We start from the raw sequence: 14,145 nt of genomic DNA on the forward strand, positions 1-14,145 counted from the left end.
GCAACTTCCTCGACATCAAGGAGAGCGGCTCCTGTGCAAATGAAAGTAGAATTTGACCCATGGTCTCTCAGTGCTGGACCCTAATTAAAAACCAGCGTCTGGTCCACATCAGATACTTTTGACTGTGTTCCTCAATTAGACATGAATGACACTAGACAGAGCACCAAACGCTACTAGTTATTGTAGGGGCTGATAGTGAGAATTGCCAGAGATGACAGGCAGGTCCCTACGCAGTTGCTGTATTATGACTTCACTGGTCATCTAGTACCAACGCTTGGCAATGCTGAAATTACTCTCTCTCAAAGGCCTGATGCTCTTGAGCATGTGTAACTTTGCTTCCCGCTTGCCTGCGGACAGGTTTCTCCCAAGCACTCAGTGCTTGGTGCTTGGTCCTACCATCAGGAGCTCACTTCTGCTCCCAGTATGAGCCTCTTGTTTCAGGGTTATTTTCTGCAGACACAATAGTTTAAGAAGCAAAATCTGTTTCCCATGCAAGGAAGGTTTTTAATTTGTCTTGTGAATTATCTGCACTGTTGTTACTGATGTATATCTTGCCGTGAAGCGCAGGCAGATGCTACTAGCAGCCCGTTGCACGAGGTGCTCCAACAGCGATACAAAGTGAGTTCCCTTTCCATTTCACATAGATGCTGCAGCCCATGGTGCAGCACTATGAGAATTTGGTGATTTCTGTACTTCAGCCCCCAAACACTCTGTGCTCCGGCTGCCTCAAGCTGCCTTTTTCTCCTGCTTTTGTCTGCGCAGCTTTTCCTACAACTCCCTCTTCTGCCAGCGCTGCAGAAGGGTTTGCTCGGTGCGGCTCAGTGCTGTGGTGCAGGGAGGCTTTGCAGAGAGCGCTGTGCAAATGCCCTCCACAGTCTGCAGCATCACAACACGAAGGGAAAGCTGAAATCTGGGCACCACATTTCCCTCTTATTTTGTTACATTAGTGTCAACCTGAAGAAATCCGAGCGGCTTTCGCTAACTCCAGGACAGACACTGATCTCATTTCTTCCTTGGTAGAAGTCTAAAGTAACTACTTTGGATTTTAGAGTCATGTAAGAGAAATCAGAATCCGGCCTTTGGGGACACCGCGTGGGTGCTTTGGTACCTCTTGCTCTCGTTGCATGCTCCATGAGCATGGTTTACAGGCTTGCTTCTTTTTAGCGGGTTCAGGACAGCTTTGGTTTTCTCATGCTTGTGTTAGGGTCAAGTAATACAAAAATGCAAAATACCCGTGCATTTGAAGGTTCATGCTTGTGAAAGTTTTTTTCCTTGGTAATTGAAGTAATGATTCAAAAGTGCTTCAAGCACCGTTTTTATCTCTAAATTTGCTTGTAATCTCTTTTGTTGTACAACCAAACTTTCTGTCTGTAAAATGTTTTTTTTTTTTTTTTTCCTACGCTGTTAGTTTTATGATTTTTACTTAACTGGGGATTACTAGCTCTATTCTGTTTAGAATCTAATCTCATTTGATTAGGTCTGTCTGATGCTTTTCACAATGGGGTCCTGCCTGGGGCCCCCAGACTGTGTTACAATACAAATAATAATAAATAATAGTCATTAGGTCCAGCTCCACAGAACAGTTCTGTGAATAGGGAGCGGCACAAACCAGTTTCAGGTATGTTAACTGATAAAATGTTCAAGCAAAGTAATGTAGCTCTTGGCTAGAGTCCCTTCTGAGCCTGGAGACAGTAACCCAATCTCTGCATGTTTCTAAAGCTAAGGATCCTTCTCTGCTTCTCTTCTAGAGGATGTGCAAGTGGCCCCCTCGGAACCATGCCTGCTTGGTGTGGCACTGTCAGGTGGCTCCCAGTTAGGTCCCTGCTGGCAATATGCTCCTTTTGAAGCTAATGGCTTTTCTTCTTTTAATTTTCTGCTTTTCCTGACCTCCTGTGTCGTAGACTGATGTGGATATATTTTGTAATCAATCAGTCCCTGCCTGTAACAGGGTTGGTTTTTTTCTTTAATACTTGTTCAAACAGAAATTCAGATAAAGGTGTCCCATTTGTACGCAACAGGAAATGCCTGCCTCCTTTTCAGATATCCCTGCAAGTGCTCCACGGTGATTTCCTCCGTGCTGAATAGAAACGCTAGGTCAAAAGAATATAAACACTCTCTGGTCTCTTTCAAGGATCTGATTCAGGCTTTGTGGTGCCTTCAGGTGCACCTTGCTTTACGTAGAGAAGGAACTAATTCACCCGCTCCTACTGTGTTCTCCCAAAGCCTTCATTAATGCGTCCTTGCCAAAGGCTCATGTCAGGCATGGTCAACAGAGCTAGTGGAGCTCAAAGCTCCTGGCATGTGATGGACTTCTCCCATCGAACAGAGCCAGGTCCTTCTGATGTCTAGTCTTGAGGGCTAGGGGTCATCTTTCTCACCTTTGAGAAGTTGCAGGCACGAACCTGCATGTATCTTCTCATTGCAAAGAGCCACTTCCACGTTTTTCTCAGCTCTTACTTTATCCTGCTCAGAAGATGATGGCATCAGAAAACTTCTGAAGTAGGCTCTCTAGATGCTTTTGCTTCCAGCCTGCCTCTCTCCTCTGGAGTAATCAGCCATCCAGCTTATGATTAAGTTGCTGGTGCTCATGTGCCTGACTCCAGGTGTGGAGAACTGGGTTTATGTGCTGGAGGGTTTATCAGTCAATAGTTGCTTTGGGAATGTATATTCTCGGGTGCAAATTGCCTGAAGAAAGGGAGAATGGATAGTCCACGTGGGTAAGTTTCTGGTTATTAGGGGCGGCTTTGGGTCTGAAGGTCTGTATGCAGACTTAATCCTTGGAGGACTTTGGGTGAACTTTGAGTGTTGCAGACCACCCTGAAACACTGATACATGTAACTGGCTAGCTTGTCCCCTTGGCATGAGATGCCATCATGCAGCCTTTCAGCTGCAGAAAGGCAGGGTTTCATTGGATGTGCAGCCCAGGGCGTTTTTGAAAACAGCATGCCTTTGCCTTGCTGGCAGTTGCAGCTGGTGGAAAGCAGTTTGAATTGCGTTCAGCAACCTCTGCCTCCCTCAGTCATTAGTGCCTCCTACCTAATTGCTCTTGGAAAGGAAGAGCGTGCTGAACTGTGAAGAAACATCTGAATGGAAGGAAGTCCTCTCCTCCTCCCAGCCATGCACAGGAGCCCTCTTGGTCTTGAAATGACCCCAGGGCCCAGAGTTATGGCGGTAGCTTTGGCACGTTGCTCTCCTGTCCTCATCAGGCACATCCCCAGCATGCAGCCACGTGGACTCTTTCCTGCTGGCGTACAAGGTTGTGTCAAAAGTGCAAATGCAGGTGTCCACCCTGGTCTTTAAGTAGCAATTAACCTTTCCTCCTGGGTTTCCTTTGAAGCTTGCTCATGTTTTTATTGTAAAATAGTGGTGAAGAGTTTTATGAAGGCTAATATCTAAGCTTCCACATTACCTAATGTCATTTGTTCCCTTATCAGGGGCCTTGATTTTTCCTTCATTCCATTTCTAGTGGGGATAATTATTGGACTTTAAAGAAGCCGTCTTGAATTTCAAAACTTCAGTGCTATCTGTGCAAATGATTTGCAGTTCACTGGGAAAATGTTGCTTATCAGCACAGTCCCTGGGTCTAATTCTAACTTTACAAAGTTTTTCTATCAGTCAATATCCCATGGTTTTGCTGGAAGCCCTTCTGATCCATGTGGGTGTAAATTTTATGGGGAATAGTCCCACACCCTTTGAAAATGAAGACCCGACCCTTGATTCATGTACAATGATTTTAATACAGCTCCTTCTATCAATAATTTCATAAATACGTCTTAATGGTCTTCCCATCTTTTGGTCAGTCATAATTCAACGTTTTGTTTATTTTGAGGTTTTAAAAAATATTATTGCTAGAATACATTGCTATTTCAGGCAGAATAATATTTCAGTAATCTGTTTTACCCACACTGTTAGGGCTTTGGGGCATATTGGCGTATTATATTTTCCAGAGCTTTCAAACTGAAAGCCCATGTTTAATGATGACATCGGGTGTGGCTGCTGGAAATCAAAGGAGGCACAATAGACCCAGCAAACGGACTTGTCTCCCTGCCAGGCTTCTAGAGGCCAATTTATCAGCTGCAGGTTTGACCCTATATGGCTAAAACCGAGCGTAGCCAGGATGACTGAGATAAGTATATCCGAGGCCTTTGAGTCTGTGAAAAAGAAATTAAACTGGACTGTCCCTGGGGGAGAAGAAACATCTGTAAAGCTGTGCTTGCTGGAAGTTTAAGGCTCAGCTGCTGCTGGCGAGTGAGGCTGAGGAAGGTGGCCCTTTGGGGAAAGGCACCCAGCAGGTTGTTGCTTGCTGTGACTTAAACAATTTGCCTGAGCTGCTACGTTGGTTGGTGCAGGAGGGTCAGGTGTGGCCATGGGACACAGGGAGAGCCTTGGTTTTATGGGGCACTGCTTGGTGGGGTAGGGACAATGGCAGAGACTGTGTGAGATGGGCTTTTTAAGGAGTTTGAGTGTCAGGCACCCAGCAGTCATAGAAAATCAGTAGGATTTAGATGTCTGAAGTTTTTCAGACCTCCCTTCCAGTGAGCCATGTGCTTATCATCATCCAGATCACTTTTCATGTGTGATTTCTCTTCCTGCACCCCATGTGTGTACATGGACTAGGTTTGGGGTTTTTTTCCCGTTTCAAAAACAGCTGAAGTCTTTTAGGCAGGACAGCAATCTAAACAGTTGAGGGATGACATCTGCATGGGAGCGAGCCTACTCTGGGTGGATGCAGCATCGCTGCTGGCCCATGAAGTCAGGGAGCCTGTTGGAGTTTCAGGAATGCTCAGGAGGTGCAGACCAACCTCTCCCACCCATCCCACCATGCTGGAACAGAGTCAGGCTTGAGGGCAGCAGCAATGTCATGGTGTAACAGAGATGGCTGCTTAATGTGGTCATCTCAGTGCAGCGTGAAGTGAGTGTGGCATCCAGGTGGAGCTGTGTCTCTATGCTTTTAATGTCTTATTCCCTGACCCCTGGAGTCCAGGCTGAATTCTGCTGTGGGCAGGGACGTACAGGCATGGGTTTATAGGTGCTAGGCACTGAGCAAGCTCTCTGCACTTTCATGAGCACTTGAGCATCTTTGCCAAACTCAGCACCACTGAGCTATGACAGGCAGGATTTCTGAAGCATAAGCAATGGAAAATCCTTCTGTGTGTCCTTCTTAGCTAAATGGTAGTCAGTCAAGATTTTCTACTTCTCAGAGTGTGAGGTATTAGAAAAGTGACAAACTAATCAATATTGGGTTCAATTGTTAAAGTACAGGGGGAGTCTGCCAAACCAGCGGCCGAGGGAATGGGTAGCTGAACTTGCTTGTGACATGTATGAGGTCATAGCCAGTGCCACATAAAAGAAAGAAAAACAGTTCATGGCTGTGAATAAATTGCTCACAGATGAAAAATCCAGTTTGCCAGTCATGTGATGAGAGCAATCTATTCAAATGATTTGTTATGTCCCAGTGTTTGTCTTAGGCAGTACCAGAAGCATGAAAGTACAGATATAAAACCGTGAGATAATATGTAACAAAGATGTGAGAGACAATGGGCTATGACCAGTTTCCAGTGGAAAAGGCATATGGTGCTAATCTACCATGGATAGTTTCTTAAATGAGCAAGAAATTGAAAGAACATTTTAAAGTTTCCTGTTTCTTCACTGAAACGGAGCCATTCTGAACGCTAAGCCCAGTGTAACACTTCTGGGCCAACAATATTATGCAAATATCCTCATGGTCGGGTCTTAAATACCCGATCTCTCTTCATTTCTTGGAGAATAGTAGTTTCACCTTCTATTTAGGTTAGCATTAAATGGAATGAGTTCTGTGTGTAGGAAAAGTATGTTGACACTACAAGAGTTAAATGGATGTAAATAATTAAGAAGTTTTTTGGTTAGTTTGTCTTTTTGCTCCTTTTGTGTTTTTGTTGGGTTGAGTACTCTATTGCTGGTGCAGCTAAAGCCCCTGCTGAAGTCACTCAGATTTTTTTGACTAAGAGGAATTTACAATAAGCCTTACATTTTGAACTGTCAAAAATAGTGAGTTTTCCTTTTTTCTCTTTTTTTTTTTTTTTCCTTTTTGTTTGCTGGCTACGCTCAAGAGACGAAGGGGTTTTTTAAATGTGTTTTGGATCTGCCCCAGCTTTTTTTGCAACTGTAAGAGGAGAAGGTTCATGTTCTGTATAAGGTGCTGTTTGGATCCTGAACTTATTTTAGACCATTTCGTTTCTTGGAGGTCAATGGTAAGACACTGATTTACATCATCTGAAGTTCTTGCCAAGAGTTGTGTGGTAGGCTGGATCCTTTCCTCCAAAGACTAATTGGAGGCTATCAAACTTAATTTTGGCTACTTTACGTTCAGTCTGTCTCTCTGAAAGACCAGTAAAGCTTTCCTGCTTTTCACTTCACTTAGATTTCAGTTGTAACGTTTAATCCTGGCTTTCAATTGTGATTTCAAAGAGTATGCAATGCAAAGCGGTCTATCTGGACCAGATTGGACAATAGGGTGTGCCTGCATGTACATCTGTATGTAATTCCCTTGCTTGTGTTCAATGATGTAAACCACTTTTGATGTCAGGAATATTGAGAAGCACTGTGTACCCCCAGGCCTACAATAGGGACAAGGCTCAGCTCCTTCCAGGGTGAGGCTCTGCTGCAGGACTAGTGATTGATGAAGGTGCCACCCGCCTAACAAACTGTCCTCTCCATTTCATGTGCAGGCTGAAAAAGGGTTTCATATGCAAAATCTGTCAGGATATTTCACATCCTGCTGTTTGGCTTTATTTTCCAGGTGATGAATGTTTGTATGAAAGCTTTCCTGAACTTCCTTTGGAGGAAGCAGCAGAAGCTGATGGAGAAGCTGCAAACGTCCAGTGTCCAGCATCCGTCAGCATTCAAGAGCTGTCTTCTCCAGCAACTTCCAGTGAAGCTTTCACACCAAAGGAAAGCTCTCCTTACAAGGCTCCAATATACATTCCTGATGACATTCCCATTCCTACAGAGTTTGAGCTCCGAGAATCCAACATTCCTGGAGCAGGATTAGGGATATGGACCAAAAGGAAGATTGAAGCAGGGGAAAAATTCGGCCCTTTTGTGGGAGAGCAGCGGCCACACCTCAACGATCCCAGTTATGGTTGGGAGGTAAGACACCGTACATTCTTTCGGTCTGTTGAACTCTCTTGCGTGTCTATAAACACAGAAGAATTTGCAAAATTTGAGTCCTATCCTGCAGCAGCCAGGGGATATTTGCGTGCATGAAGTCTGTGGTCTTTCAGGGCTTTCTAGATGGAAAGAAGTGTAAATTAACAAAGAAAACTGGCAGGAATTATTGTTGCTCTTCATGCATAAAAACGGTCTGGGTGGATATTAACAGGTGATGCCTCTTTTGGAGAAAAAAGAGGAAGAAGTTGTGCTGTTGGAACATTTCTGTACCATTTTTAAGCTGTTCTTGGATAGTCCTACAGTACGTCTGTGGGCAAGGGGTTTGCAAGTGACACTGCACTATCTGAAAAGAAAATGGGTGCTGCTTTCGGGGTTGTGGATTGCCACTTTCTGGCGACAACGTTTAGAACAGCCCTAAAATCTAGCATTGTGTGGTTAAAATGGCTCTTGCAGAACCTTGTGCTACTCGGGAACTTTGAAAGCTGGGGGTTTGACCCTGCTTCCCTTTAACTTGATGGGAGTTTTGCCATTCATTTGGTGAAGTATGTTTGGACGCTGGTGTCAAACCCAGCATATATGGGGATGATGTGGCTCATGTTACCTCTGCAGATGCTCTGAGAGATGTTGCTTTTCCTGAAGGGGCTCGGGGTCTCCTCTGGCCAGTACAGCAGTTGCCTCTTGCTTTCCCTACTTTGGGGGGCAATGTGTTTTCCTCCTGCGGTATCACCGTGGAGCTGGCTGAGCTGCAGGTCTGTGGTCACGTCAGGGCTTTAGACCTCAAGTGGTGCACGTTGCCAGTTGTGTTATGGTGTAACAAAAGTTCTTGCATGGTTTTATTCATAGTTTTAACAATGTGCTGTAGAAACAGAGTGCAATCTCAGCTTTCCATCTGTACGTTTCCTTTGGTTTCTGATAAGAAGAGAAGTGCGGAGTTTGCACGGCTCTCCAGGGGCATGACTGACCTCTGAAGAGATGGGAGGTTCATTTTCCCAGGAAAAATTGAGTTGTGGTGGAATACAGAGGTTTGATTTGCTCTTAACTGTCCATAAACACTCGGTGAGTTCATTTCAAACTTTCCATCCAGTTTAAACTCTTGTGAAACTTGTGACAATGTGACAGAATAGTGTCAGGAGAAATTATAGACTTGGCAGCATTCTATTGAGTTAACAGACCCTGATACAACATATTTGCTGGTGAGAAATCTTTGTTATTTGAAAAAGGCACCAGGAAACCATAAAATCTGACCTTTAACCACACCACAATTAAGCTCAGATATTGATAGCAGAAATTAGAGCAAAACTGCTGAGACATAGCTGTGCTTGCAGGTTTAACATATTCCAAAATTAGAGTATTTTAAAGGGAATCCTCAGGTGGTGAGTGCAGGATAGCCTCCCTAAAACTGAGGGAAACCCATCCTGATTCTTACACGCTGATAAAGATGCTGGTAATACGCAGCAATAGTTGATAATGGTTTTCCTGCTTAAAATATTTAGAGTTTTGGGATCTGCAAAGTCCAGACAAGAAATACCTATCCTGAGAGTGCTGGAAGCTCAGCTGGCAGATTAAATCCCTTTCGAGCTTCAAGACTTGTGCCATTTGAACAGTGTTATGTATTGGGGACAGCTGGGGAGAACTATTGCAAAATGTTGGAGCAAAATCACACAAAATCAGTGGTCGAGTCCCTCTGCAATTTGGCCACTCATCTAGAAGTACTTTGCAGTGCTCAGGGGAGCTTAGAACTGAATATTTTTCCAACAAGTGGGTTAAGTATATTTATTGTAATTGAAGAGAGACAAAGAAATGCTGGTTACCAGAGTTTACACAATGAGTTAAATAGTACGTGGTGAAGGTTAGGGTTCAAGGACAGATGTGAGGGACCTGGTAGTGCTGAGGAAGACCTTACCAGTGCCCATTCCAGCCCAAGTGCTCATCACCACAGTGCTCTGGAAACCATCGTTTCCTTGAGCCTGTGCCATGGGGTAAAAAAGGGAGAGAGAAGCTGTTACTAGAGTGTGGGCTCAGGCAGTGTCAGAGGAAATGTGGGATTGTGTGGGAAAGGTGTTACCATTTATTGAGGTTTAAATACGGTCTTGGAAATTTAAGATTTTCTGGTCAATTTTTTCTGTCAGAATGGGCATTTTTGTGAAACAGGGCACTTGTCCTGCCAGGTGCCAATAAGCCAGTTAATAAATGGGGAATTTGGTCTGCTGTTGCTGATATCAAGTTGATTTTTCATTATTCTATTTTAAATGGAGGAAAGATGGAACCGAAATATCTGCATGGTACTGGCTGTGGATTTAAGCGACTTTGCAGTACAGGAGGTTTTAAAATCTCTTTCCACAATGATGCTTGTTTGCTGAGTGAATTGCACTGATACAGATACTGTCATGGTATTCTCTCATGTTTGATTACATGTAATACCTGGAATAGTTCATGGTCAGCTGTGTCCGGTGGCTTCAGAAGGGGAGATGCCTCAACCTGCTCAGACTGCTTGCTGGTCCCACAGGCCAAAGAAAGTATCTTGCTGTGTCTTGGCTTACTCATTTCTTCACCTCACATGTGCATTGCCCAGAGAAATACATAGGGGGTTTGCAACATTGCTAGTGCTTCTGTACTTATTTAGTTCTCTTGAATACACTCCCCTGTGGCTACAGAGAAGATGATTAAGTTATTGGAAAAATCAATCTTTCCGTTTTATCTGCATTTTTCTGTGTTTAAGGTGAAACACTGAACGTGCAATGGTGTTTGACTTTTCTAGATGATGAAGGAAGAATCTCTTCTCAAGAAAATAACCAGCGTAAACATATTAAAGTATTTTTGGAAGGAAATATGAGCATCTTCCTGCATATATTACTGATTTTGCTATGAAAGATTTGTTCCTTTTTTGCAATTGTTTAGGATTGCTAGGTAGCCTAGAGTGTTAAACTACAAAATTTCAAACCCCTTCATGCATGTTGCAGGGAAGGGTTTATTGCTACATACAAATTTGGACTGTTTTACAACTACATACAAATTTGGACTGTAACTACATTTTTGAGAAGGACATTTTTATTCCCTTGCAAAAGCTTGTCATAGTTTTGGGTATTTCCAGCTGTTGGGATACTTATGACTTCCAGTTTTTCTGAATGATGTCCATCTGAGTTGATATTAGGATTAGCCTGTAGTGGTCGGGAGAGAAGTGGAAGTTGGAGGAACTGCTGCTGTTAAATTTTGCAGCCAGGCAGTTGATGGTAAAGAAAAATCTGCTGCAGAAGGCTGAGGAATTTCATGGGGCCTGTTCCGACATTCCCCTATAGCAAGACTCCCTGTGGCATCGACACAGAGTTTTGCCAGAGCAAGTCCAAGAAAACAATGTCTATTGTGTCCATTTATACACTTCAGCCATAAAACACATTCTGGGACAAAGAGAATTTGCTGTGATATAGTTGTGCTTGGGTCATGATTAGAGTGCTGTAGACCAGTTTAAATGAAAAGCCATAAATTTTAATTTTATCTCATTTTGTGCATCTAGAGTCAAGCATTATCTAATCAGGTATTGGTTAGCTAAAGTACAAATCGAACAGGGGGTCACCGGACAAGGGGAAAGGTCGAGCTTTTTTGCAGTTTGTCACTGAGGTTTTAGTATTTGCCGGCAGCCCGAATATCTGAGGGGGTCGGGAGGCTGTTGCTCAGTGGTTGTTTGAAAAGGGAAAATTGACTGCTTCTTAATCAACAAAGAAAACAAGCTTTTAAGGGATGGCAGTAATTTTTTTTTAAACAAAAGCAAGGGAACACAAATTTAGTGATTTCATCATGGTTCATGCCCTTCTATGAAAAACAACTAGGAGAGTATTTCAAAGAAAGCCTTTGAATAGGTCACCCAAGCACATGTACCCATCTTGAACTGGCATTTTCTGGTGTACGTCGAATATTCAAATTCAGGCCTTTACTGCTACAGCAAAGTCAAAGTCTCATTCACAGGGACAATTTCTTCACAGCTCTTTTTATCCTAAACTTTTATTTCTTTTCTAGGAAGGCAAAACCAAGAGCAATAAACTCTAATAAATCACGCTTGTCACAGAAGTAAAAAATATTTTAGAGCTTTATAAAGCAGCATATAATCTGTTTATAGAGCAGAGTATATTTTCCTGTCATGGCAGTGAGGCTGAAAAACATCTCCGATTCAGTAGAGTGTGCTTGAACTGATGCTGTTACTTCTGAATGGAAGTTAGGAGGGCATTTGGCTATTTGTTTACTTCTCGTCTAACGTTTTCGATATGAGTCTTTGGGGAAAACTGCACAGCTTCCTAAAAATCGTTCTGGAGTACAGGCTCCCAGCTGGTTTACAGGGAGTTGAATCGTTGCAATTTTAGGTTTCAACTCTGCACTTTTTGGCTTTCTTTTGGCATTTTTGCAATTTAAGTTTAGGTTTATTTGAGTTTCTGGGTTCTAGGTATACAATCTATCTTTATGAAAATTAAACAACAAGTTACAAAATGTAAAGGTATAGGCTTTTAGAGTCAGAATGTAACGTATATGCTTCCAAATCTGGGTTGTAGGATCTGAACTGGTGGCTTGGTTTTCTTGCTCTTCGTATCCAAAAACTGCCACTGTAATCAATGGGCGTTACCAGCTGATTCCTCTCTGTGTAATAGATGTTATCCCCTGTTTGTGAGTCCTCCTTTGGAAAACCTTTGTCAAATTTTGAAAGCAACATCTGTCTCTTTCTATGAAAACAGAACAAAAAGCATCTTCTAAATAACTGCACATGGGATTCACACATCTTAAAACTTGAGTTAAGCTATTCTTAATAAACAATGACAGTGCTGAGGGAAATAACTCCCTTGTTGTAGTCAGTGAAATCACAGTGGGAGAGAGCAGTAGATTATGTCTTTTTCAAAAAGGAAAAATAAAAGGAACAAAGGCTTAATCGTTTCTGAATATTTTTTCTTTGGGATATGGAGTTTGTTCTAGTGTTAAATAGAAAACAACTTAATTTTCTGCTGTTGTCTGACACTTTCACACTGCACTGACTTTTACAGACCAAATCTTGACCTTTCCTTGAATTATTTTTAAGAACATTAAGATGCAAAGCAACTCCACACTCAAGCAGGTGGTTGGTAAGTGGGGGAGTATAATGCAGATTCCTTGCCTAGATTTTCTCGTTGTGTATGTATTTCATGTCTACATGCAGCACAGGGGCTCAGGAACCTTTGCAAAATCATGATTGAGGAAAGGCAGAATGTGGGTTATTCTGTTCTTTGGAATTAAAGAGGAATAATTTATTTTATAGGGGGAGGGGATGCTTTTTGATCAATACAAGACCCAACCGAGTTTTGCAGATAGCACGTTCAACCCTAGCATCATCTGCTTCTGGCAGCTGCAGGTCGGGGTGACATCCCTACCTTTTCTTCAGTACATAGGTGATGTTTTATCCCATTTGGAGCTTGGTTTTGCAAGGCGTAGAGCACTCTGGCTGACATCCAATAAAGCACTTAGGCATGGCCTTATCATCAACAGGATTACCCAGGTGTTTGAGTTAAGCATGTGCTTAGCTGCTGCGTTAAGCTCTCTGTTAGGAACATAGTGTTCAGTGTCACATAGGATGGAGTTAATACCGTATAGCTTGCGTGGGGTGAGTATGCATGAGGGTGCTTAAGACAGCCCCTTGAAAGTTGCGTACAGAAAAGATACTACTTACAGCTCTGCTAATGTTACCAGTCTGAATTCGTCTGTTGTTTGCATCTGTCTTGTGGTGTGGCTGGGACTAAGTCAGATACTATGGCAGCACTAGAAGTCCTGCAGCAAGGTAGACAGATGCTTTGTGAGCAAAGTGTTGCTCCAAGAGGTGATGTCAGTTGGATGCCCCAGCCAGTTACCTGGCTGTTAACACCAGCTTTCTCCCTGCTCAGAGGACAGACAGTTTATAATTAGAAATGAGCAAACATCAGGTCCTTGAATAGCAAGATATGAGCAGGTGGACTTGTCATTCAGTTTGAATTAAATATATTGACAGCAAAGGGGAGCTCGTGGTCCTTTGGGTTGTTTCATGTGGATGGAAGGGGGTTAGGACATGGGGACAACCCAGAGCAGTCCGCTGTCATCTTTCTCTACTGTTTCTTACTCCCACTCTTCAGTTTTCCTCATTCTTTGATTAACGTGATTAAGCAGAGTCTCACATCGTGAGATTGGTGGGATTTGATGCTCTGTTTTTTTGTACAAAGACCATAACCTTTCCTGGCTCAGGCATGCTTGCTGCTGCTCACTGGAAGGGGAGCATGAACAAGATCTGCAAAACTCCCTCTTTGGCTCTCCAATGGAGCTATTCTCAGAAAACATGCAAAACTGTATAGCACAAATGGCTGAGAGGCTGTAGTGGCTGCCAGAAGGGAGGTGCCACTTGCATCTGTCCTGAACCAGCTCTGGCACCAGGGATGCTGCTCATGGGGCTGAGTTGCTGAGCCAACCCAGAGCCAACCTGGCAACAGCATCAGGATGAGTTTTTTGGCCTGTGCAGGAGCTGAGGGGGTGCTGGTGTGGCATGGCTGTGAAATCTCAGATAAAACCTTTGTCTCAATTAAACCTGAAATTGTTTGTGTAGAATTGACTGTTTCTCCATCCATGGAGGATGCTTTGCCATGTCCTTGACCCTGGGGGCAGAAAATTCCCCATTTCATAGCACAATCTAAAGCCACAGAAACATCTCTGTAGGTCTGTGTATGTATTCCCCACAAAGACACCAAGGTTTTAATTTAGTCAGGAGGAGCATTAACTCCTGAGGGAAGCAGAGTGAAACCATAAGGGTCAAGTGGACTTAGAAGTAGGAAGGGGGGAAGGAAGTTTTGTCACCATCCTCAGAGCAGAACTGTGGCAAGTTTTCAGGAATTTGTATTCCTGTTCAAAATAAGGTAGTTACTATTTACTCAAACGTGACCTGAGCAGATTTTGAGTTCAGTAGCACTTTGTCCAAGCAGGTAATAAACTGGGAGAAAAGTTGACATTGGAGTAGATTTCTGA

General features: G+C 43.2%; 1 protein-coding gene across 1 annotated transcript in view; it reads left to right on the forward strand.

The window, feature by feature from the left end:
- Positions 1-7,291, forward strand: part of LOC121096959 (histone-lysine N-methyltransferase MECOM-like) — a 153,979-nt gene extending 146,688 nt beyond the window's left edge. Inside the window, exon 2 of the mRNA XM_040613625.1 lies at positions 6,779-7,291. Coding sequence (XP_040469559.1) covers positions 6,779-7,245 — 467 coding nt within the window. The 3' untranslated portion in view covers positions 7,246-7,291. The remainder of the gene's footprint in view (positions 1-6,778) is intronic.
- The last annotated feature ends 6,854 nt before the right edge of the window (positions 7,292-14,145 follow it).

Source organism: Falco naumanni, chromosome 13, assembly GCF_017639655.2.
Source record: "Falco naumanni isolate bFalNau1 chromosome 13, bFalNau1.pat, whole genome shotgun sequence".
Taxonomy (NCBI): domain Eukaryota; kingdom Metazoa; phylum Chordata; class Aves; order Falconiformes; family Falconidae; genus Falco; species Falco naumanni.